General features: G+C 50.3%; 1 protein-coding gene across 2 annotated transcripts in view; it reads left to right on the top strand.

Annotated features, from left to right (window-relative positions):
- The first annotated feature begins 236 nt into the window (after positions 1-236).
- KPNB1 (karyopherin subunit beta 1) overlaps positions 237-25,081 on the top strand; it is a 25,785-nt gene continuing 940 nt past the window's right edge. Inside the window, exons 1-22 of one of the 2 annotated variants that reach the window (XM_074561652.1) lie at positions 237-595; positions 845-903; positions 3,872-4,054; positions 5,542-5,742; positions 7,373-7,525; positions 8,653-8,712; positions 9,077-9,166; positions 9,579-9,689; positions 11,183-11,284; positions 13,248-13,472; positions 13,878-14,069; positions 15,320-15,450; positions 16,673-16,820; positions 17,136-17,207; positions 19,573-19,717; positions 21,398-21,480; positions 22,095-22,202; positions 22,461-22,604; positions 22,716-22,821; positions 23,169-23,283; positions 23,892-24,053; positions 24,744-25,081. The exon at positions 24,744-25,081 is cut by the window's right edge and continues 940 nt beyond it. In XM_074561652.1, the coding sequence (XP_074417753.1) occupies positions 556-595; positions 845-903; positions 3,872-4,054; positions 5,542-5,742; positions 7,373-7,525; positions 8,653-8,712; positions 9,077-9,166; positions 9,579-9,689; positions 11,183-11,284; positions 13,248-13,472; positions 13,878-14,069; positions 15,320-15,450; positions 16,673-16,820; positions 17,136-17,207; positions 19,573-19,717; positions 21,398-21,480; positions 22,095-22,202; positions 22,461-22,604; positions 22,716-22,821; positions 23,169-23,283; positions 23,892-24,053; position 24,744 (2,631 nt within the window). In that variant the 5' untranslated portion in view covers positions 237-555 and the 3' untranslated portion in view covers positions 24,745-25,081. Of the gene's footprint in view, positions 596-844; positions 904-3,871; positions 4,055-5,541; positions 5,743-7,372; positions 7,526-8,652; positions 8,713-9,076; positions 9,167-9,578; positions 9,690-11,182; positions 11,285-13,247; positions 13,473-13,877; positions 14,070-15,319; positions 15,451-16,672; positions 16,821-17,135; positions 17,208-19,572; positions 19,718-21,397; positions 21,481-22,094; positions 22,203-22,460; positions 22,605-22,715; positions 22,822-23,168; positions 23,284-23,891; positions 24,058-24,743 lie in introns of those variants that run through there. The other variant, XM_074561650.1, reaches the window with a different exon arrangement.

The following is a 25,081-nucleotide window of genomic DNA, read 5'->3' as shown; positions in this document are numbered from 1 at the left end:
CCGCCGGTGCCGGTGCCGGTTCCCGCCCGCGGCGCGTCACCCACGTGGCCACATCCCCCCCCGCGCCCTTCCCCACCGCCGTCCAATCAGCGCGGGCGCCGCCGGAAGCCCCGCCCCTTCGCCTTTCCTTTCCCCGCTACCCGCCAATAGCCACCCCTCCTCTTCCCCCCCCTCTCCTCAGCCAATGGGAGGGCGCGCCGCCGGCGCACAGGCCAGCCAATCAGCGAGGCGGAGCGGGGCGGCGGGCCCGCGGCTTTGGGTATCCCTCCGCCGCCCGCCCCGCTCGGTGTGTGTGTGCGCGCGCGCCCGCCCCTCGCGCGGCCTTTTTTCTCCTTCCGCCGCCCGCAGCAGCCGGAGCCGCCGCCGCCGCCCGCCGACCCCCCCCCATCCCCTTCCCCGGGGCTTCCGCCAGGGATCCCCCCCCCCTTCCCCTCCCCTCGGCCGCGTCCGCGGGGCAGGCCTCTTGTCTTCCCTCCCCCGGCCCGCCCCGCTTTCCCCCCCCCCCTCCCCTTCCCCTCCCCGTCTCCCCGCCGCCGGAGCCGCCACGCCGCCGCCATGGAGCTCATCACCATCCTGGAGAAGACGGTCTCGCCGGGTAGGGCGCGGACGGGCGGCATGGCGGCCTGAGGGAGGGAAGGAGGGCGGGTAGGCCCGGCGGGGCGGGGGCCGCGCAGCCCTGGGGCGGCGGCGGCGGGAAGGGCGTGGGCGGCGGCGGGGGAGGCCGGCGGGGCCGTGGGGTGGAGAGCGAGGGGCGGCGGTGGCGGCCGGGCCCCCCGCGCTGCCGCTGACTGACGCCGGTTTCCCCCCTCCCGGCTTTCCCCCCTCCCCCCATCCCTTTCTGCAGACCGCTCCGAGCTCGAAGCGGCGCAGAAGTTCCTGGAGCAGGCGGCCATCGAGAACCTGGTGAGCGTGCGGGGGCGGCGGGGATGAACCGGGGGCGCCGGGGACGAACCGGGGCCGGTGGCGGGCGCTCCCTCCCCTCCCCCCCCACCCCCGCCCCGCCCGGCCGAACCGCCATGAGCGCAGCCTACCCTGCCCGCGCCCGGCCGCCGCGCCCGGCCAATAGCAGCGCGTCCTCCTCTCCCTTCAGCCAATAGGAGCGCGGCGCCGGGCGAAGGGCCCGCCCCGGCTGCGGGAGCGGCCGCGGGCCATGTGCGGCCGCGGCCATCGCTGCCCCGGGCGCCGCCCGGGCCCGGTCCCTTTCGCCGCCCCCCCCCGGCGGCCCGTGTCCCTCCGCGGCGGCGGGGCGGGAGGGCCGGGGTGGCCCCCGAGCCCCGCCGGGGCCGGGAGGAGGGGGAGGGGAGGGGAGGGCAGGGGCCCCGCGGGTGCGCCCCTGGGGAGGGAGGGGAGCCCCGGCGGGCGGGAAGGTGGGCCCCGGGCTCTCCCTGTGACCTTCTGAAGAAAAAAAAGCCCCCAAAAACCTCAAAAAAAGGAGGAAAAGCCGCAGATTGCCCGTCTGGGCGGCGCGCTGGGAGGCTGGAGGAGGGTTTTTGCTTAGTCAAGGTGCGGGGCTGCGGCCCCGGCCCGGGGGAGGGGAAGGGTCCGCGGGGCCCCGGCGCTGGGGGGGCCGTGCCGGGCGGCGTCACCGGCAAAACCGGCGTCACTCGCGATCTTTCAGCCGTTACACACACTGGTCCCCACGGGTGTCCACTGGGAAAGTCACAGAGTCTCTATTTCTCGTGCTCCATTTAAGCGAAGCATCCCCCGGCATCAGCACCGAGGCAGCCTTCGCGCTAAAGGCGGCCGTTGGGTCAAAATTCTCCGATCTGCTGTTTGTGAAGCCTCCGGAACCCCCCCGTTAGGCCACGGCCTCCTGGGCTGCGTTACGTGAAGTGATTCAGGGTGATGAACTGGAGCCGCTCGCCATCCTGGGTTCAGGCTCTTAAAACAGCTGAGGGATGCGCCAGTTTTTTAAGGTTTTGTCAATTCTTGCTGCCTTGCGAGAGCTGGATTGAGGCAGCGAGAAGAGGAGGCGCAGCTTATGCTGGGGGTAAAAATGGGTGCCCTGGTGTGGGGTGGGGACGTGGAACGGTCCAGCCTTGGAAGGGCAGGGGCTGAGGGGCTCCAGGTGGGCTGCGAGGGCTGTGGGTGGCTCAGCTTGGCAGGAGGGCGAGGATGGGGGGCTGGAGGCCGTTCCTGTCCCAGGACGGGGCGTGTGGGTGCCAGAGCCCTACCGGGGACAGGGAGAGGGACGGGGTTGGGGTCGGGATGGGACGGGGCAGGAGCTACGGCGTCAAGGGAGAAGCACAGACCGAGCACCCGGAGCTGGAAGTGATCTCCCGGTTGGTTAACAGAGATGCACCCGCAGAGTGGATTGTTCTTCCCCATCCCCTCCTTCCCGTCGTTAATTTAGACCCTTTTCTGAGCTTCTCGTTGACACTTCCGTAGGTGCGAGAGCTGAGGTCGCACACATCTGTATTTGCTTGGAGTCTCAAGTCTGGAAGTCTTAATGTAACGCTCCTCATTTTTAGCTGGAATTATTCTTAAAGCTCCGTGAAAAGACAAATTTTTTTTTTTTTTTTGCTAACTTAACGAGTGAGAAATCCAACGGCGCTTTCTTCACCTTTGAATTTTAGTACAGCTTTCTTCTCAAAGGCGGCAGCAACGCTTTTATTTTGCCCTGTGAACTTTTGAATGGTTCTTTTAATAAAATCAGTATATAAAACACGAGCGATCTTGCTGGTTGGGAAGTGGTTCAGTGTGGCGTGTTTATAGGAGTTTTGTCTATTGCATGAAAATTTCAGGGTGTTTCTAATGGCTTACGCTCATGGGTTGTAGTTGTCCCACATTTTTGTTTCCAAATCCTGCAGTCTGAATGTGGAAGAGTAGCGGATAGCCCAACTCAAATTTTTTTGGAGAGCTGCGCTTGGCCGTTGGAAATGGGCAGTCCAGGACACTGGGCTTGTTCTATATTTCTGTTGAACTTTTGAAAGTTAAGTTAGTTTTTAAAAATGGCTATTTTTGGTGACCTGAAATCTTTGTATGTATCCTATACAGAGATTATAGAAATGGATTACGTGTAACTGTATGTTAAATGTTTTCAGGAAAACCGTGTTCCTGCTTGGCGTGAAGTGGTTTTGGCCGTGGTGCAGCTGCTTCCACTATTTCCTAGAAAGGTTTTCTTGGTAGGCGAAGCGCTCCGTAGGGCCAGCGAAGGGAAAAAAGCTTCGCCGCTGAAACTTTAGCTGTATCTTGTACGCGGCGGAAGTCTCCGCAATGTAAAGCTGTCAGGCGAGGAAAGGATTTAAACGCGGAGGCATTTCTCACTAGCTCTCACCCAAAGCGAGTGGCACCGGTGTCAGGTATTTTTATCCACACCCACGCGCTTTTTGGGGGGGTGGGGGGTGATCGTCATACGTGTCTGTGCACCTTTGAGTGCGGAGAAGCCAGGTTGTAATCTTACAAACCTATTTGTAATGCACCGGGGGAGCATCTGATTTCAGGTTTTAACAATCCCTGCGTTAGATTATAGTTCGGGTGTTTGCCTCCAAGCAAGGAAATAAGTAGCAGAGAGTTGCTCTTCGCCATGTTTGATATCCATCCAGAAAATACATATCTTGGCATGCGACCTGAGCGGTTTATTTAAAGGAATACTTAAAGCAGGCAGGAGCACGGAAGGTAACAGTCTCTCAAGTAAGCTGAAAAAAATCCAGCAAAGTCAATGCCTACTTCCGTCGCTTTCCAGGGGTTCTAATTAGGAGCTTAACGCCTGTAATCTCAGGATAGAGCCGCCGTCTTTGCGCGGTGGCGGCCCTTTGCTGGTGGCCTGGTGGAGAAGGAGCTTCAGCCGGTCGTGGTCTTGGGGTTTTTTTGGGGTGAATGGGGATTTTTTGCCCCCCGGGGTGGGTGCTGAGCCCTGCTCTCTCCCCAGCCGACCTTCCTGGTGGAACTCTCCAGAGTCTTGGCAAACCCCGGCAACAGCCAAGTTGCCCGTGTGGCGGCCGGCTTGCAGATCAAGAACTCCCTGACGTCCAAGGACCCCGACATCAAGGCCCAGTACCAACAGAGATGGCTCGCCATCGACGCCAACGCCCGCAGGGAAGTCAAGAACTACGTAAGTTTGGTGATCGTTGGTTCTCCGACTGTCGTTTTCTCGCGGGGGGTGATTTGCAATTAATATCTTGTCCACTCTTTTCCACTTGAGAAGCTTTCTGTTGGCTGGCTGCTCCCTTTCATGAGACATGCAACGTCTTCTGCACTTCTGTGGCTGCTTTGTTGCTCGTTGCGTATTTAATCTGTAGAAATATTAGGGTAAAAACCCAAACAGGTATGAGGCTGCTGCTTTTAAATTCACACCTGTAAATACTCTTACAAGGAGCGTCTCAACAGTCTCATGCGCCCGGGGGAGCCAACGGGCACGGCTTCCCCGCTGGGCAATGGCAACTGCGTTGGTATTTGCTTTTTCTGACTCTTGAACAGCTTCCTCAACTGTCTTACAATCCACGTTAACATCTTTGAAGCACGCTCTGTCTCTGAACACACACGTCTACATGAGGCCGAGCGAATTTTAAGAGTAGGATATGGTCAAAAATTTGCAAGTTCCAAATAGGAAATAATATTCTTAAACTTTCACGCAGGTGGGGTGAAAGTTTAAAGTGAAAAACTTTCACGCCTGGGGGACCCCTGTGCTCTCTGGTAGTTAAAGTTCAGGACTCGCAATGGCAGAACTGGTGGCTCAGTGTGTTTTTGGCTAATGGGAACAAAGGTGTGCTTGGCTCTACGCAGCATTTTGTAATTTATACAAATCGGCCATACACTTTATGTAATGTTTTTGTGTTAATGGCATCCGTACGTAGCGCAATAAGGTTGGATGAGTGATGATGAAACGACTTCAGTCTTTTATTACGTTGATAATAGCTAAAGGGGGACTTACACCGCTAACGGGAGCTGTCACATTATGTACTGACGCTTACAAAACCTGTTTAGTACTGTTTTCTGTCAGGCACCATTAGAAATGCAGTATTTATTAAGTGGATATATGGAAAATGAAGATGTATAACTGAGATGCTGAAACAAATGCACGCCCCTTCACTTTTTTAAGGAACAGTTACTGAAGGGTTCAAAAAAAATCATTCTTCTGATTAACTACAATTAAACGGAAAGAAAATTATTCAGCCCTATTCAGATTATCGTGGCATAAACAGTCCGGTGTTGGGGGAGGGGGAGCATTTTAAACCACAATTTGTTTAGTTTTTGCAATTTTGCTTTATAATACGAGCCGGGAGGAATTGTCGGGTGAGTCATTGTTGCGCGTTATGGCGCGTTGCATTGTGTATGGGATTTAAAGGATGTGGTGGCCGTACGCGTAATCACACAGCTGTATCTCGCTTCCTGAAAGGGGCAGCCATGGCCGAGTTCATTTCAGACTTTATTTGTCTGTGGTCGCGACCTCGTTTGCAGCGGGAGAAAGCAGAACGAGCAAACTGCTTTATTGGGAAAGGGGGGTGTTTGGAATAACGCCAAGCGAAGGCTTCGGTGACGAGCCAGCGCCCGTCTCTTTGGTCACGGACATCAAGCCGTCCCCTGCTGATCTCTCCCCAGGTTTTGCAGACGTTGGGTACGGAAACGTACCGGCCCAGCTCAGCCTCCCAGTGCGTGGCCGGCATCGCCTGCGCCGAGATCCCCATGAACCAGTGGCCCGAACTCATTCCCCAGTTGGTAACGAATGTTACGAACCAGCACAGTACGGAGCACATGAAAGAGTCGACGTTGGAGGCCATTGGATACATCTGTCAGGATATCGTGAGTATTTTAAGTCCTATTTTGAGTATATTTTCTAGTGTATTTTAGGTGCTGGTCCATCCTCTCCCCAGCACCTCTCCTCTTCCAGCCTTTTTCCCTTCTCACACCTCCGTACCAGGAGGCCGGGATGGTTCCTCGTGGCTGCCTCGTAACGCGTGTCCGGAGGGTGTCTCCGCTGACAGAGCAATGGGCAGCCAACGCACCAGGGCGGTGTCCGAAGGGACTGACCCGCTTTCGCGGCACAAATCCAGGTCATCTTTCGTAAGGTGCAGGTTTAAGTCAGTCTGCGGCCGCGGCCCCACGGCGGTGAGGGGTTGCTGTTATAAAACTGCAGCCCAGCGTCCAGCGGTGTAAAGTGTTACAGGTGGGCGATGAGTGTTTGATTCCTTTCTGCGTTGGGGAAACCTGACGACTACCTTCATCTTGCAGGAGGAGTCCCTTTATTCTTCACAGAGGAATTTTTGATGCACGGGCAAAAACATTTAGCTCTTTGAGGCACCTTCCACAAAAAGTCTTACAGTTTTATCGGCGTAGTTTGCAGTATCGCGACGTGTTACATCAAGTATCTGATCTGAATTGCTCGCAAAACCCCGGTGCGCCGTCTGACCTACCGCCAAAAAGCAAAATTAGCGGCTGCTTTTTTGACGCCCCTGAATGCCCCAGAGAACGTGCGTGCGGCGTGTCGCTGGCGTATCGTAGCGAGGTGGAAAGAGAAATCCCTGTTTGGTGTTCTTCATCGGGCTGCAGGGGTTCGGTTTCACCGGGGCGGTCGGTTGCTTCACGGAGGATCGACGAAATAAGAGGGAATCCCCAGCTGTAAGGGGGGAGTGCTCCAGGTCCAGCCTTGTTTGTTGCTAGGCTTGGGCGCGTGTTCCTTGTTTCCTTGGGTAGGATCCTTGGCCTCTGGAATTGTGGATGCCCTGGTTTGCTCGTTGGGTATTTTGTAACCAAGATCCCTCTTAGAGTTTTGCAGTTCGTCAGTCGCATCGTGGCACCGTTTGTGCCTGTAGTTTGGGAACATACTGCTGGATAAATTCCGATGTAACAATTAATACAGTTATTCGCGGACCTTGCGGTCTTAAATTTACCACGAAATAAAATTAGTCTTTAATGTATGTTCACACCATTATTCTTTAAGCCTTGAGTGCTTAACAGTTACCTGTCCTTGCTGCTGGTCCAGGCAATATATTTTTGCCCCGTATCTAAAAATGACGGGCAACTTCGCCAATAGAAGTATCAACCAGCAGCTGCTGGCGTAGACCTCTGCCCAGTGTATAAAGGAGCTGGAAATCAGTCGGTGTATTTTTAACTTGATCACTGAAGGAAGTCAAGTAGTCTGAAGCTTGTTGGCCTGTTATTTGAAACCGTCAAGTTTATTTGGCATTTATGACTTGAATATCGGAGTATTTGTGCCCAGGTCAGTCTTCTCTCTCCTGCCCCAGAAGCTGTAATGACATAATGGTGTACGAGTTCCTTGTACTTGCGTTCTGGTCCTTCCAGTGACCGAAGGGCTTCTTGGCCTTCATGTCTTAAAACTGCTTGTAGATTTCAACATCAAACTTTGAGGTTACTTTAAAATCTGGAGAAGGTTGGTTCGGTTGGCAAATAACTTTATCAACGCTTCTTTCAGGATCCGGAGCAACTTCAGGACAAATCCAATGAGATCCTGACAGCCATCATCCAGGGCATGAGAAAGGAAGAGCCCAGCAACAATGTGAAGCTAGCAGCTACGAATGCACTCCTGAACTCTTTGGAATTCACCAAAGCAAACTTTGACAAAGAGGTGAGCGGGTAACGCTTCTTGGCCTAAAATGCCGGGGCTGAATCCATGGTCTGTGATGAGAAATCATGCACCACGCTGAGTTTTGATGCACAATTCTGTTGCAGCTGAGACTTGGATTCATTCCTGTCAATCGGGTGCGTTCTTGTTGTAACGCAGAAATACTGTGGAAATCTTCAGAGATTCATCAATGGAAAGGAAGCATCATTGACTTTTTTTTTTTTTTGGATAAATTTGAACTGACTTTAGACTTTAGCCTATTAGATGCCCTGCTTCCTAATCAAACTCTACCCTGTAACGCTGCTGTAAGAGCACAAGCTTGGATCAGCACTTTCTTTCAAGTGGCGTGGCAGCAATCCAGATTTAACTTCGCCTCTGAAAATTGTTGGGGGAGGAAGGGCCTGTAAGAGCCTTCAGAACAGGGGCCTCCGAGTGAGAGTCTCTTCAGAACAGACACATCTATTGATTTTTTTTTTTAATTATTATTTTTTTTTTCCTTTTCCTTCTTGGATTAAATCTACCATCTAGGTCTCTACTAGGGAGAGTATGGGGAAGATGGAATTAATATTGAACCTTCAGCTTAGAAGGTCTTTTAATGAAAGCTTTCCCTAGTCCACTTATTGAGTGGGTGTTGGTGGGGCGGGAGGTGCGTGACCCCTTCAGACCCTCTTTCTGTTGGGCTTCGGTGCTGTAAATAGCCTGGGAACCAATCTGTTCCTTCCCGCTGAAATGCAGGAATATCCGGGTACCGCCCCTCAAGAAATTTATGTCCTGACTGAATTTTTAGGGTTTTTGAAGTAATTGCTGAAGTAGTTCAGCAAACAGTAGGATTTCTTTTTTTTTTTTTTTTTTTTTCTTAAAGAAAAGCTTATCTTTAGTTCTGCTGTATCTTTCTATTTTGGACAGCCTGTTAAGCGCTTCTTAAAATGGAAGCCTGGGATTCCTGTTTTGGGGAAGAAATGATTTAAGACGCTGCAGCGAATAGTAACCTGTGCTATTCCTTGATCTTTAGAAGTGCTCCGTGAGCGATTGTACCAGTCCGCACTCAGAACGCAGCCTCCCTAGAAGGCTTGCAAAGACTTTCATGCTGTTGTAATACAGTTCTAATGTTCTTTTATTTCTTCTTCTAGTCTGAAAGGCACTTTATTATGCAAGTAGTCTGTGAAGCAACGCAGTGTCCAGATACAAGGGTGAGTGAAAGTGATGCAAGGGTGGGGTGAAAACGAGTGTCCGGATTTGTCACTGCGCCTTTCTGGGGGTGCTGGCTGGGACCTCTAGTATCGAAAAACAGTTGAAAAGTGTTACATGAAATAAACTGTAGTCTTTTAAATGGTTGGTGCACATGTAAACACTCAGACAAAATGAGTTCTATACTTAAAGTTAGAAGTAGTAAACTACGAGGAGGATTTAAGTCACTGTGCAAGACCTTACTACGTATGGAGTAAACTAAATCAGCAGCAAGGCTGGGTTCTTCATCTGTGGGAGGCTACAACTGTGCTTGGTCTTCAAAGCCCTTGAAAGGTCACACCTTTGATGCACTTTCTACTCTGACAGGTACGAGTGGCTGCCTTACAGAATTTGGTGAAGATAATGTCCCTTTATTATCAGTATATGGAGACATACATGGGTCCTGCGCTTTTTGCTGTGAGTACTGTCGTTTCTCATATGTACCTGTCTGATCTGCCTCTGCTCCTTCGTCTTAATCCAAGAGGAAAAGTTTTCCTATATTCCTGATTTCTTTTTTTGGCCGTGACGGCATGCTGTGAGTCCCTCTTTCCTGGCAAAATCCGTAAAACCGGCGGCGGGTGTTTCAGACCCGAGACTCCGAAAGTCGGGAGGGTGCAGGTGACTCGCTCTGCAGTCCGGCCGAGGTGCTGAGAGCTGAGAAACTCCTAAATGCGGAGATTGTCTTCAAGAACAGTAGCTCTAATGTGGCATCCGATTTCAGACAAACTTGAATCTCGTACCAGTTGGCCAAAAGTGGGGGAACATTTTTCAGGAGAAATAACTTGCTAAAACGTCCTTCTTCCCCCTCCTTTCCTTCCCGTTTCTAAAGATAACTATTGAAGCAATGAAAAGTGACATAGACGAGGTGGCTCTGCAGGGAATAGAGTTCTGGTCAAACGTCTGCGATGAGGAGATGGACCTGGCTATCGAGGCGTCTGAGGTGAGCTGGCAAATGACCGCTGAAAAGCGGCGAATGCCTGTGGTAGTGTTTGGGAATGCTGAAATCCTGGTTTTGAACTGCGTCTGGAAGTCCTCCTCTTCTCCCGAGTGGAATGTGGGAGGAGAGCCCGTCTGAGCCCCTTGTGCAGCGGTTGTGTGTCCATGATGAGGCGTCATGAACCGCTCCGATGCGACGTGATGCGTGTCTGTGACGTGCTCTGCGCGCCGCGGACGCCAGCGCGGCGTTGTGGTACCCAGCGTAGCCGTCAGCTGCCAGCCTGGGCAGCGGGCGCTCTCACCCAGGGCGCAGCTACCATTCGTTTCTTCTGCCTGTAGCTATGGTCGCACAGGGGCCACCGTTTGAAATTGCCTGTAGTACCTCTTTGGGTTATTTTCCAGGCTCTGTAGCCTAACGTGAAGATTAGATTAAGGTGAACTGCCTTTTTAAGTGAGCAAAATGGTTTTAATGCCAGCCGGGCTGGGGAGTGAAACTGCTTGAGATAAAGATTCTCTGACAGGTTTGACGAGAACACGCTGTGACGTACAGGCGCTGGTTTTCTGCAAATGGTACGTGACAGCTACCTGATTCCTTTTTAGCATTCCAAAGTCAACTCGAGCGACTCCTGTAAGGTTAACCGAAACGCGCATTAAGCACGTATACTAGGCACAGGGTGATACCAGAAGATGCTCAGCATCATAAAGGTCTCTGAGCTATCGCTTCGCTAAGATGGCATCTTGAATTATTGAGGTATATGTACCACACTGGAGGGAGAGCGTTTCTTGAATTACTTCTTGTCCTGATAACGCCGACATGTAGCATTTCTGGGGTCTGTTACAGGCGTGAGGGACTTGGTCCCACCCCAGTGCGCAAAATGATTGATCACGTTCTATATAATGCATTATTTATGAGTTAAGTATAAAATTATGGGATGAAATAAAAGTAATCATTATCCCTCACAACGGATGGGGCTGGAGATGAATTTGGGGTATTGTTCTGCATGCAGATGCTGTTTGCATAAATTAGCCGTGGAGATCAATAACAGCTTAAACTTTGAAGGGCTCCAGATGAATCATATCCATCTTTAAAAGTAGCTAAATATACATTTATGTTGAATGCCCAAAAAAGCAAGGATAGCAAGGATAAAAGGACAGTCGACAGCACGTAGGTTTGGTTTATATGCTGAAGACCTTTTGCTGCTTCTGCTTGGGGTCACTTGTTAATTATACATCATAACTGCAAACTGAAAATATTTATTTATGTTTGTACCGTGGGAGGAGGGGCTCTACACGCGTGTGGAATGGCAGATTGAACTCCCGTGTTGAATATTTAACGGGGATGGTTGCAGGGTGTCCTTGAGGTTCCTGTGTGTTGTGGTAACTTAAAGTTTGTGCTGGGAAGGAGCGGAAAGAGAGAATTTGTATCTGCCGGAGCTCGTAATTCAGACCTCTGGCCTGTATAGCCACTGAGAATCATTTTGTAACCTTTTTTTCTAGGCAGCAGAGCAAGGAAGGCCTCCGGAGCACACTAGCAAATTTTATGCCAAGGGAGCGCTACAGTATTTGGTCCCAATTCTAACACAAACGTTAACAAAACAGGTGAGTTGCAAAATCCCTGCTGCGTGTCAGAAAACACGCGCCGTGTCTACTTCCAAGTTCTGGGACGGTGATGCTGCTGTTCCCTGCAGGAGCAAATTGTCACAGGGGGTCGTTGCTCCCTTCTGTAGGTGACTTCTTGACGTGCTCGGTCCCGAAGGTGTTTTAGGTCACCTCGGGTAGTTTTTAGCGGTTTTGTGCAGCTGTAGTGGCAGTCCTTGGTCTGTGATGAGACATCATGCACCACTCTGACCGAATGATGCATCGGTTTGTAGGGCTGAGACTGTGAGACTGCACGCAGTGTCATTTTTTAATGCTGAATTCTGTTAGCACATGCTTGTATTTATGGTTTCTGAAGAGGTTTGATACTTATCTGCATTCCTAACGACATGTCTGTGAAATTAAACCCAGTATGTCATCTCTACGTCGTTAGAGATCCAATTTCTGGAATTCTGAGCTTTACTTTTTGAACTGTGAAGTCCATGTTTATTTGGTCCTTATTAAGCACTTCACAGAGACTTGTTTGGACTGTGTTTCACAGTCTAATCAAAATTAATGGAATCACTTCCTGCAGCAGGTCTAATTATAAAATAAAACTGTTAATTAAGCCATACAGGACGGAGTTCGTTTGGCTTACTGCGATGAACTGGGAAAATGCTTGGTGCTCTTAGCGAATCCAGGGAATTGTTTCCCTGTTTGTTTTGTATCGCTGTCCGCTTGGATGCGGAGAGTTAAATTGCAGGAGGTTCAAAAGTGCTGGTTAAAACAGGGAAGATAAAACAGAGAAGAGACTCACGGGTACACAGCTTCAAAGGAATTTGGTAAGTGGCCGAGCTAACAGTCGGGGGGAAGAAGCTATTTAACTGGTGCAGGGGGGCCACTCTGCGAGGCGATGGCGTGGATCAAAGGAACAAAATCTCAACGTAGATGAGAGAGAAGCGGTTTGGAAGATGTATGAGGCTAATGCAGGTGCGTCAGTAAAGAGCTAACAGCCTTAAACCAGGATGGAAAGGTGCAGATGATGCAAGTAGCTTCTCTGCCGGAGATGTATCTGGTGCTTCCAGAACTGAATTAATGTGAACATCATGAGGTTCAACAAGGCCAAGCGCAGGGTCCTGCACCTGGGTTGGGACAAGCCCTGGTATCAGCACAGGCTGGGGATGGAGGGGTGGAGAGCAGCCCTGCTGGGAAGGGCTTGGGGGTGCTGGGGGGTGAAAAGCTGGCCATGGGCCAGCAACGTGCGCTGGCAGCCCAGAAACCCCCCTGCATCTTGGCTGCATCCCCAGCGGCGTGGGCAGCGGCGGCAGCGGGGGGATTCTGCCCCACTCTGGGGAGACCCCCCTGCAGTGCTGCCTCCAGCTCTGGGGACATCAGAAGGACACGGAGCTGCCGGAGCGGGGCCGGAGGAAGCCGCGGAGATGCTGGGAGGGCTGGAGCCCCTCTGCTGTGGGGACAGGCTGGGAGAGCTGGGGGGGTTCAGCCTGGGGAAGAGAAGGCTCCGGGGAGACCTTGGAGCCCCTTCCAGTCCCTAAAGGGACTCCAGGAAAGCTGGGGAGGGACGTTTACAAGGGCATGTAGCGACGGGGCGAGGGGTAATGGCTTCAAACTGGAAGAGGGACATTTCGGTTGGATATTAGGAAGAAATTTTTCCCTCTGAGGGCAGTGAGCCCCTGGCCCAGGTTGCCCAGAGAAGCTGTGGCTGCCCCATCCCTGGAGGGGTTCAAGGCCAGGTTGGACGGGGCTTGGAGCAACCTGGGCTGGTGGGAGGTGTCCCTGCCCAGGGCAGGGGGTGGCACTGGGTGGCCTTTAGAGGTCCTTTCCCACCCAAACCATTCTATGAGTTCCTAAATACAGCACCTGGTAACAAGATGACGTTACTTGCAGTAGATCCATCGGGATGCCGTGGCCTGTGAGCAGTAAGGGGTGTTTTCCCCCAGACTGACCAGAGGTGCTGTTCTCCTCCTAGGATGAAAACGATGATGATGACGACTGGAACCCATGCAAAGCAGCTGGAGTCTGCCTCATGCTCCTGGCGACCTGCTGTGAAGATGACATTGTTCCTCATGTGCTGCCCTTTATTAAAGAACACATTAAAAATCCAGATTGGCGATACAGAGATGCAGCTGTGATGGCTTTTGGGTGCATTTTGGAAGGACCAGAGCCTAACCAGCTCAAACCACTAGTCATACAGGTAAGATTTGTTGTGTTTTCTTGGAAGCTTGTAGAGCAAAAACTTTCTAAATTATTTGGAAGAGGACACCTGCTTTGCACATTGCTCTTAATCTGAGGAAGAGCAAAAGGGTGCCACGTTTTAATCGTGTTTTAGAGAGATTTGGTTACACAGCTCTAAATCACAGGGACTGTGCAGGACTTCAGAGTACCTGACTCCAGATGCCTCAGTTCTCAAGTCTTACCCCTTGGAAAGAACTTTATGAATCTTAAAATATCAGAATAGTGGCCTAACTGGATCTAGCCTGTCCTGTCCTCCCCGATCTATTGGTAGCTCAAAGGGAATACATTGAAATGCGGTGGCAAATTCGTATTTCCATATATTGCACGCGATCACATCCTTACCCCGACTGCACTCGTGTTCTAGGCAATGCCAACTTTAATAGAACTAATGAAGGACCCCAGTGTTGTGGTTCGAGACACAACTGCTTGGACCGTGGGCAGGATCTGCGAGATGCTTCCTGAAGCTGCCATCAATGACATTTACCTCGCTCCGCTGCTGCAGTGTCTGATGGAGGGCCTGAGCGCCGAGCCCAGAGTGGCCTCCAACGTCTGCTGGGTAAGGCGGTCCCTTTGCTGTTGGCCCTACGATAACTTTTATCAATGAGGGGAACGCAGCTCATATTCATATATATGAATACACACACGTTTATATATGTACACACACACACACGTATATATACTCACACACTTAAATGGATTTCGGAGATGACTCACAGCGTGGTCATCCAGCACACGGAGCCGTTGTTACCCGTTATCTCAGGTCTGTTTTGTGATTCTGCTAGGAAAGAATAAATAAAGGGAGAAATGGATTTTAAGGTGAAAAATGCTCACGTTCACTGAGTGTAGAAGTTGCCTTCAGTTTGAAAATGCTATGGAAACTGTCCTTGATAACAGATGTGATAGCTGGGATTTAGCTTTGTTCGTGGGTGCAGCTGGATTGCCTCCTTAATCTTAAGGTAGAGACAAGACACCTTGTTTCCCGTTACCTGGACCTGCGTCTGCAGTGGCTCCAGGACTAAATTGAGCGTGAATTTTTTTTTTTTTCACTTGCAGAGCTGCAGTCCCATGGGTTGGTTTGCTAACTCCAGTTGCATCATCGTCTTGATGCATGTCTACTACCGAGTAGCATATCTGATCTTTCACTGTAGAGAGGATGTGTCCCTCACTGCCTTTTAAGAGAGCTGCTCAATAAGAGCTGAGCTAGAGATGAGTATTTGCATGTCAAAACAAGTTTTAGAAATGACAGAATTCATTCTCTTCGTATTCCAGAGATTTGAAGACTTCTAGTCAGCACGCGAGCTTTTCCCCGATCCGTTGATCCTGGCAAAAGTCCATGTAGCTGGGGCTTTTGTCTTCTGAAGACAATGACTACTGTATGTTTTTTAGATTGAAATGAAAATCAGGAGGCTTTCAACTCTTCTGATCTGTCTCTCAGAGCAGTTACGGTTGCTCTGCAGTTGGGAATCTGAGCAGTCCTCTACCTGATCTCAGCCCGGATTTTACCTTGTGGTGGTGATGATGATGATGATGGGTAGTGGGTAGAACCCGTTAATACCCTGCGAGGTTCAAGCAATCTGCCTTTTATTCAGTTTGGTTCTTGCCAGCTGCCAGTCGTGCAGACGTTTGACTGCAGACAGCGTGGCTGCCGTGGGTATTAATGTCACGGTTCAAGTCTTTTAAACTTTCACCACTGTGCAGCAAACAGTTAGCTGTTCGTGAAGGGAGCTGTTAGTCCTGCCACGGGGGGGGAGGTTCTGGGAGGGGTGAACTCACTTGAATAATAGAAATGGTTGCTCTGTGTTCCAGGCCTTCTCTAGTCTTGCTGAAGCTGCCTATGAAGCTGCAGATGTAGCTGATGATCAGGAAGAACCAGCAACGTACTGCTTATCCTCTTCATTTGAGCTAATAGTTCAGAAACTTCTGGAGACCGCAGATAGGTAACGCTAAACCGGAGGGCTTGAGCTCTACAGAGATGCTTTTTTAATTACTTCAAGCTGTCGGTCCTTTCTCTTGCAGTTTAGATCTGAATGATGTTTTATCAGAACCAGGCTTTTTTTTGGTGTCAGGTGGAATACAGAATGCCAATTCCCAGGAAGAAAGCTATTGACACAGAATAATTTCCTCAGTATTTTGTCTGCATCTGCTTTTAGTAAATCTGGGGTCTCCTCCAAGAGTGCCTCTTCCATATTTTACTGTGAAGTCTCCGAGGACAGCTTAAGACCGTGCGTGGCTTTGTGCAGTAGTCATAAGACTCCTCAAGGTTGGCTACAAGGCCACTGAATAATCAGGATCGCAGCAGGACACAATTAGAAATCCGTGTGTATTGTACGGTTCCTTTTACTGTGATTGTTTTCTGCCGTGGTTGTTGCTGTAGCGTTACAGCCGTTTACGGTGGCACCAGGTACTCCCAGAAGAGCCGAGGACCTAGTTAGGCTGGATCCTGTCCTTTTCCCAAACAAGTTGAAGTATAAACAGACGAGGCAAAATATTTTTCTCGGTTCCGCAGATGCGAAAATAAGGGTAATGCTGAAGTCATGTTCTGCCTTGAAGGTCGCATAAATCTTGACAGCTGAGAGTTCAATCCTTGGATCAGTTCAATCGTCAGTTGAAGCCTTTTGCTGCAGGACGACTTCTTCTTAACTGCTGTCCCTGTCCGAACAGTTCAAAGTCTAAACTCTACCTGTCTAATTTACATCCAGCCAGAAGCGTAGTGTCTAGCTCAAGGCTCTGAAGCCCATCAGTCATCTTAGCGTAGATCTCGGCTGTCTTTATTTCAAATTTAACTCGCAGGGATGGTTGAGAGGGAGTAATGTATGCCGCTCACCTCCCGAGACCATCCCTTCCCAGGCAGGATAACGACACGCTGGAAGATGTGGGTTTGAGGCTTTTTCTGCTCCTGTACTTGCTGCCGTTGACTGAAGATATTGGAAGTCATTATTAATAGCAAATGGGGGAAAAAAAAAAAATACGTTCCAAAAATGGCTTCACAAATTTCACTTACTTTCAAGTCTTGGAATACAGGAATGCAAGTGCTTCTGCTTGTCACAACACTAAAATCTAGCTGTTACCAATTTACTAAAAAAAAAGAAAAAAAAAAAAAGTCTTGTTTCTAAGCAAGCCCGAGCGTCGGGAGCTGCAAATACATTCCTTCTGTTCCAGGCCTGATGGACACCAGAATAACTTGAGGAGTTCTGCGTATGAATCCCTGATGGAAATAGTGAAAAACAGTGCCAAGGACTGTTACCCTGCTGTCCAAAAGACAACTCTGGTCATCATGGAGCGACTGCAGCAAGTGCTGCAGATGGAGGTAGGTAAACCCGAGTTTTAAACCCCCGTTAAAAGAAGGGGTTTAAGGAAACTTCAGGAGTTGTGGTGTCGCAGTTGTGCTGCGGCTTCACCTGCTGTAGAAAGATGAGTTTTGTTGCTGACTGCGTATATTGTGGTAGAATGTGTTTTCATTTTTTTATAAATAAGTAGATACATGAAGCTTTCTCTTGCCTTAAATTAGAAGAAACAAATATTTAAAACTTAATCTCTGCAACTCCGAGGGCTGTCAAAATCCGCTGGGCTTGCCTGGGCTGCGGTGCGGCCGTCTCACATCTGGGGTTTTGCTCTTTTTCAGTCTCACATCCAGAGCACCTCCGACAGAATCCAGTTCAACGATCTTCAGTCTCTTCTTTGTGCTACTCTACAGGTGGGTTCCCACCTCCTGTGTTTGTGGTTATGGGGAAAAGGTGGTTTTAGAGGCATTTCTGTGCCCCCGAGGATGCGGGCTTGGTCCTGTTGGTGAGATCGGAGTGAGGGAATAGGATCTTGTGTCCCAGCTGACACGTGGGAGGTGATGGCAAGGTTCAGAAGGCTTCGGTGGAGTACGACTGATAAAATTTAGGGCAATGCGAATACAGAAACGCTGCATGTGGCACGTCTAAGATTGTATGTTCTTTCAGATCGGCTCTTATGCTGGCTACAGGCTGAACAATCGCTTTGGTTGGCACAGACAAAAAAACTCCATAATGGCTCTAATTCGTTCATCTGCCTCTTGTGGTTGGTGTTCTTATTTAAAATGGCACTAATTAAAATGCACTGAGTGTCCTCAAAATTAAACATCTGGTAATGAACAGCCCGTGTGACTTGGAGTACTAGCGCATTTCAGTTCCTTGCTTACTCCTACAAAGTCTGCTGAAAACAGCCACTTTTGGTTTGGTTTTTTTTTTTTTTTCCCCTCCCCCAAAAAACCCTCTCAGGAGACTGATGAGACCATCCTCTGAAATCGGTGGTGTTTGATACTGCAGCTCTGCCGTCCGCGCTGCGGGCAGGGTGGTGCCACGCCGTCGTGCCGAGCTTAATAACAGTTACAAGGCGCTGCTTTAAAACTATAATAGACGTAGATTCGGCGTCGACGCCGCTCCGCGCAGCTCGGAGGAGAAAGGAACGTTCCCTTCTGGAGGTGTAATCTGAAATAAAAGCGGAGCGGAGTGTCTGCCTCCGCTCGGGTTTATTCCTCTGTTGGGAGGTCTTCCCGGTTCCCCGCAGTTTGTTTCTTCCATGCCCAGGACGAGGGACCCTGTTCCTCGCCCACACGTAACGGCCGGTTCTATCAGTTTTAGCTTCCCGTTCACCTCTTGCGCGAGGTGAGGAGATCTCCTGGGTGTTGTCTCCAGGTTGTTCTGAGAAATCGTTAACTTCCATCCTTCTTGTTCAAAGCCCATAGCATCAGCCATTGCTTGCGCTCACCGGTTTTTAGGGTAATTTCTCAAATAACGGGCAGATGGGAATAATCTGTCCTTACGGTGGGCTGTAATGGGGAGGCTTCAGTATCTAGAAACTGCTTTTGGCACAGGGTGATCCCTGATCTCTTTCAGGACGCCTCTGCCCGTGGGAAGTGTAGTACAGGTGGAATTAAACTGCTAGGTTTAATTTGTAAACGTGTGTTTCTTCATTATTGCAAAATCTGACCCTTAAGAATTTACAGCAGTTGCAGCAGATGCTTGAGTACCGCCAAGGAGAAATCAGCAGGGAGGCTTTTTTCAGCGTTGCGCAGTCAAATGTACTATTTTGTTACATAGCTTTTCTCTTTGATGGAAATACAATTACGAACATCGAAGAGAAGAAAAACATTTGTTAGTATTTAAAAGGAACGAGAAAATCAAGCCCAATTATTTATACAGGCAAAGTCAATCTCTTTGGAGTGACTCAGTGTGAGGAGTCAGACTTGAAATAATTCTTTTCCTCTGCAGGTCGAGGAATCAGTCTTTGCCTTTTCGTAGGAAATGCAAATTTATTTTAAATAAGGATAGGTCAGCGCTGTGTTCTGTAGTTCGCGTGCTGAAAGGGACGGCGCAGGAGGAGCGGGGCGTAGGTGAAGGTCAGGTATTTACCCGGGCGGTCTCCGCGGCCCTTCGCTGGGTAACACGGAGCACGCGTGTCCTCACCGACCTCTTCTGCTCCGTCCAGAAACCAGGTTGGCTTTTCAAACACCCCGTGTGCTGAACACGTTCCTGTAAATGTATTTCGCATCGGTTGTATGTTAATTTGTTCTCAGTTCCTCTTGGGCGGGAGCGGTTCGCCTGCAGTTAGCAGGGAGGGTGCGTTTATGTCGCAGTTTAACAACCAGCGTTTCTGAAGTTTAATTCTGTGGTTTAGAAGCAAAGCTTACGTGCAGCCCATACTCGGCAGTAAGAGGTTGCGGTCACGTTGCTGTGATGGAAAAGGGCTGCTTTTTTTTTTTTTTTTTTTTTTTTTTTGATAGGGCCAAATTTGGGCTGGTCACGTTTAACGCCAGCTTAGAAATGGAAAGCTGTGAGAATGGCCTATGCAGCAGGAAAGGTAAATTCAGCTTGTTCTGTAGCTGGAAAATTGAATGCAGCTCAGATGAATGGGACTTTGCGCTTGCACTGACAAAGCATATTTTTGCAGCAGCAGAGTTCAAACAGCAGCTTCCTTTTCAGCAGCCCGAAGCGGTCACGAGCGCTGGGAGCTAGCGCAGGGGGCGTAAAGGCGCGACCCAGCCTCGCGTAGATGGAAGCAATTCCAATCTCTTCCTCCTTTCCCCTACCCAGAACGTCCTCCGGAAGGTCCAGCACCAGGATGCTTTGCAGATCTCCGACGTGGTGATGGCGTCTCTGCTGAGAATGTTCCAGAGCACGGCGGGCTCGGGGGGCGTGCAGGAGGACGCCCTGATGGCGGTCAGCACCCTGGTAGAAGGTCAGTGTTGCGGGGCAGGGCGAGGCGGTGTTTCGGGGGAAGGCGGAGCTGGGTCAGAGCTGGTTTGCTTCCTTCTCTCTTTGACTACATGGCGAAAAACACGATGAGTTCCTGGTTTTGCTTGAGGTATGGTTTTGACCACACATCTCACCACATCGATCTGCGAAGCTGAGCCTGGCTGGTTATGCTAAGACTGTTTCGTGAATGAATGGTTTGTTTTCCGTTAATAACGTAGCTACAATGCAAATTCCGCCAGAAAAAAAAAAAAAAAAAAAAAACAAAAAACAAAACAACCCAGCGCTGCTTTGTGCAGTGCCCGGCGCAATGGGAACCTGGTCCCTTCACGCCACAGGACACGTTGATCGTTGCCTTAATGGTTCATACTTGCCGCTGCCTGTGACCTGTGGTGGTTTTGTGGAGTCCTGTCAGTGGCGGATTTACAGTCAATATTCTTCTTTAAAAGAAATCACGGTGGCAAAGATCGGCCTTCGAGTGCGTCAGAATGGGTGAAGTAAAATCCAGTTTGGGTTGTGGTATTCCAGGCAGCTTGAGTTTGGTGGTTCAGGTTTAGCAGGTCGTGGCTGTGGCATCATCCGGAGCTGTAGGAACACACTCCATTGTCAAATGTCGCGTATGAGCGTGAAAGTTGAGGTGCTGCTAAAGGTCTACGTGTAACCTCACTGCCTACCCCCCTGCCTTATCCCCAGGGTTTGGAAATGGGTCTGCCGGGGATCGGCTCGTAAGGAGGCTCGTTTGAGTCTTCCCTTTTTCCTGAGGGTGTTATCCTGGCAGGGGACAGGGTCTGAGCAGGGGACAGGACCTGTTTCTAGTAGAAGTACGTGCCTGATCGCTCTGAGAACACGGGACACCTCGTAAGAGCAGCAGAGTTAGTTGTGGGGGTTTGGAGTAGCCCCTTCCCGCAGTAGTGTGTTGTGGAGAGCAGGTCTTTGGCGGGTGTCCCTCGGGCTGCTCTTGGGAATGTTTAGTGGGATTGCCCGAGGAAGCTGGGAAGCGAATGAGAAGGTTGAGTGGGATGACTGCAAGCTACCCAGCAAGTAAAAATGAAAATGCGTATCCTCTTGGGACCAAAGAGCTTTTCGCTTTTGGATAGGTGGGTCTGCACACGCAGTCTTAGTAAAGCAAGGGGCTTGGGGAAGGCAGGAGTCGGCAGAGAAGAGCAGAAGTATTTCGCTTCAAATACCGCTTAAATATAAACGTACTGAAGAGTGCCCTGCTCGGACCGCAGGGCTCCGAAGAGGTGGAGCAACTGTTTCCGAAAGGGAGATGTTACGGCTGTTACGGCGGTGAAGCGATGTGAAAAGGCGTAGAGTTTTCAGCTGATGCAAAGCAGCGTAACGGTGCCGAACCCTGTCTGAAGCCACGTCCCTCTGCTGGGTCTGCTCGCTCCGGCCGATCTCAACATCCTTCCTGAGCGTGGGAGGGGGGTGTCTGTCCTCAAAGGCCTCCAAGGAATTGAGTGCTTTCAAATCTCAGTTTAGTCCAGATGGACACGTTTCACTGATGCTCAGGTTTTGTGTAAGAATTGATTTGTTGTGCTTCTCTGGAACATACAAGTGCTGCTTTTGGGTGGAATATAATGGTGGGTTTCTGTTTTGTTGAACTCCCGCAAATACCTCGTTGGTTGAGATTTTTTTTCTGACTAGAATATTTTTCGTACAGTCTTAGGGGGAGAGTTTCTGAAGTACATGGATGCCTTCAAACCGTTCCTCGGCATTGGACTGAAGAACTACGCTGAGTACCAGGTAGAGGTCAAACCAGGCAGCCCTGTGTTCACAATCCCTAGATTCTCACCTGCCCGCAGATGCCGAGCTCAGCAGCTGTGAAATACCTGTGCGTAAAATACCACAGCTCCTGGGGGTGAAACCGAAGTTGGAGCCCCATGGACTTTTCTCTAATTACTGGCTGGGTGTGTAAATTTAGACTCGTCTGTTTAATTCAGCAGAAGGCCTTCGTTGACACGACGCCTGTGTTTTCACAGTGGCTGTACATTAGTTGGCCTGGATGAGGAAAAAGGTTGCCACTTCCATGAGAAGGTCAAGTCACGGCACTTGCCGTGGGGTGGATGTCGAGACCACCCGGCTGCTGAGTTTGGAGGCGTTGGTTCAGACCAAGTACCTGTCAGGTTGTTGGCATCTGGATCTCCTGCCCTTCCCCTTGGGGAGGAAGCTCCGCGCTGTGCAGCTTTGTGATATAAATGGCTATGGAAGCAGGGACTCATCAGCTGCTATATGAGGGTCGTTATTCTTGGTGGTTTAATGGCTGCAGACTCTCACCACTACTTAGTGCTTTAATAAGCTGTAAGAGTGTGGAAGACTGACTCACCGGGTGGGTGTCTTCCTCGCTGTTCTATTTGCAGGTTTGTCTGGCTGCAGTGGGCCTGGTTGGTGACTTATGCAGAGCCCTGCAATCCAACATCTTGCCTTTTTGCGATGAGGTTATGCAGCTGCTCTTGGAGAACTTGGGGGTGAGTGTTTACCTTCTCATTAGCCAGTTAGTAACAGTTGGCTTGCACACTGAGAAGAAAGTGGGAGGTGGGAGAAGCAGAAGTGTTAGGCATGCTCTGAAGATCTCGTGTTTGACAACTATCTTGCTTACTATTTGAATGGAATCCAAACTTATTGGGGGTAAGGATTTACATTTCGAGTAAATGTCTTCATTTATTAGCTCCTCCCCCCTTAAAAAGAGGAGCAACTGAATGTAACGGTGCTGAAATCTCTTCCAGAATGAGAACGTTCATAGGTCTGTGAAGCCTCAGATTCTCTCGGTGTTTGGCGATATCGCCCTTGCCATTGGAGGAGAATTTAAGAAGTACCTAGACGTCGTACTGAATACCCTCCAGCAGGCTTCCCAAGCGCAGGTGGATAAGGTAAGCCAGTGGCGCACGCTCTGGTTCCTTCGTTAAAGTCATAAACGAGTAAGAGCTGTGCACACAGCATCAGGGACGGCGCTGAAGCCTGCCTTCCTCTTGCCTTTCCAGTCCGACTACGACATGGTGGATTACCTGAACGAGCTGAGGGAGGGCTGCCTGGAAGCTTACACTGGCATCATCCAGGGATTGAAGGGAGACCAGGAGAACGTGCACCGTGAGTACTGTCCCACCGCGCTGTTCCTGTGCCTGATATGACAAAGGGAGATAGGAAGAACTGCGCTTGGACAAGCTGTTTCACGGTTGTTGTCACGTCCATGGGCATATCCTTGTTCATTCCCGGCTGCGTGGGAGTGAGCGCTCGGCTGCCATGAGCAGGGAACGGATTTAGAGCCCTTCGCTACGGTTCCTCTTCCTCTGGCAGTTTCTCCCCTCTCTGTCTCAGAGAGCTGTTCTGGGGCCGGATTCTGGCTGTTTGGGGGCGTACTGGAATCCCTTTTCAAGGACCGACTGTTACAGGTGAACTGTGTTTCACCCTGCTCTGATAAAGCTGTTTTCTTCCAGCGGATGTGATGCTGGTGCAGCCCAGGGTAGAGTTTATTCTGTCTTACATCGACCACATTGCCGGAGACGAGGATCACACCGACGGCGTGGTGGCGTGTGCGGCTGGACTGATAGGGTAAGCAGCCCGCTCCGCTCTCGACTGACGGCTCGTTAGATAGAGAGAAATCTTTGTACAACAGCCTTAATGTTTGAAGCTGCGTTTTTGTGGCTGTCTGAAGTATTTAACGTCAGTTCTGGGTTTTTGCCGTCGGGCGCTGGGTGTTTAACCCAAGGTGTTGAGGTGGTTACGCGGGTGAGGCCCTTTAACTGACGGGGTGAAAACCAGGAGGTAGGAGTGAAAGTTGGGCGGGGGGTGGTGGTGACAGAAATTCCAGATTTAGGATTTTTCGAGGATGACCTGGGCTTAAAACCAAAACACCCTCAGTTCCCTGGGTGCGGAGGACCTCGGGTCAGGGTGTTTTAATCTTTTCTGTTGCGTTTAGGGAGAGCCGATGGGAACATCAGGGAGATCAGTCTTTGGACAGGAGATTGAATGTCTCCAGTTAGTCACAGTTTCAGAAAACTGTTCAGCTCTCCTCCTGCTGAAATTAGTGACCATATGCAGCGTTTTAAAAAGGACGTTAGCTGTGAGTCAGATTTCTTTTCGCTAGCGAGAGCGGATCAGAGTGGGGCTGGCACATCTGTTTGTGGCACTCAGCCTCGAAGCCTCTCTTTCTTCTTCAGGGATTTGTGTACAGCGTTTGGAAAAGACGTACTGAAATTAGTAGAAGCTAGACCCATGATACATGAACTGCTAACTGAAGGAAGAAGATCCAAGACGAACAAAACAAAAACCCTCGCTACCTGGGCGACTAAAGAACTGAGAAAACTGAAGAATCAAGCTTGGTAAGGGATTACGCCCACCTCCTTTTCATGTTGCATAATTAGGAAATTGGCTGAACTCCTGAGTCGGAACGAGACGCTTCACAAAAGCCTTGTTCTCTAGAAGGTTGTTTCTCGTTTATTTTTTCTGTAAACAAGCCCCGTCTGTGGTCTGGCACAGCAGAACAAACACAAACCGAGGGGCGCGGTGAACTGCCCGGCTCTCGCGAGGCCAGCTGCAGACCTGGGGGCTTCTCGCGTTGTGAAATGTGTCGCCTTTGCTCATCGGGGACCGTCCTGCGCCCCTCCAGACGCAGCGTAACTGGAGCCCGTTGACTCCTCAGCCCTGCCTGGAGTTCAAGGAGCGTCTGGGGGATGCTCCGAGTCACAGTTTGGTGTTGGGGGTCCTGCGAGGAGCAGGGAGTTGGACTCGATGGTCCTTATGGGTCCCTTCCAACCTGAAATGCTCTCCGAATCCGTGGTTCCACTGAAGCCCCTTTAAAAGGAGCGGGTTGTAGAGAGGAGGGTGATGGTGTATCTGCGCTTGGGAGAGTAAGGCTGTTACAGCTCTGTCGCCCGCCCCGAGAAGTTCCTTAGTCTCCCTGTTATTTCTCTTGTCCTCATTTTTTTCCACTTAGTGCTAGTTTTATCTCACAAATATGGGGTTTTGTGGTGTTGGGGTGGTTTTTCTGATGGCCCCTTTTTTGCTTGCAGATCTGTTACCATTGGGATGACACCTGAGACCCCCACTGGAAATCTCCAATCTTTTGAAAAAACCTGGAAGCGAGGAGTGTGCACGGATGCTGAATGTTTGGGAATGAGAGGATGAGTGAGTGAGGCTTGAAACACACCACATTGAAAATCCCGCCGCAGCCCCAGCAGCAGCGCTGTTAACGAGCTGAGCACTGATTGCGGAGAAAAAAACCTGGCATCGGGAAGAGGGGAACGACCGATTTTTTTTTTTTTTTTTTTTTTTTCTGTCCGAGTAACGAGCGAGTCTCTTAATTCCGACAGACCAGGACTGGCTTCTCTGTCGTGGCCGGTGCAGAAGG

Source organism: Larus michahellis, chromosome 18, assembly GCF_964199755.1.
Source record: "Larus michahellis chromosome 18, bLarMic1.1, whole genome shotgun sequence".
In the NCBI taxonomy this organism is placed as follows: domain Eukaryota; kingdom Metazoa; phylum Chordata; class Aves; order Charadriiformes; family Laridae; genus Larus; species Larus michahellis.
This window is presented reverse-complemented; position numbering and strand designations above follow the sequence as displayed.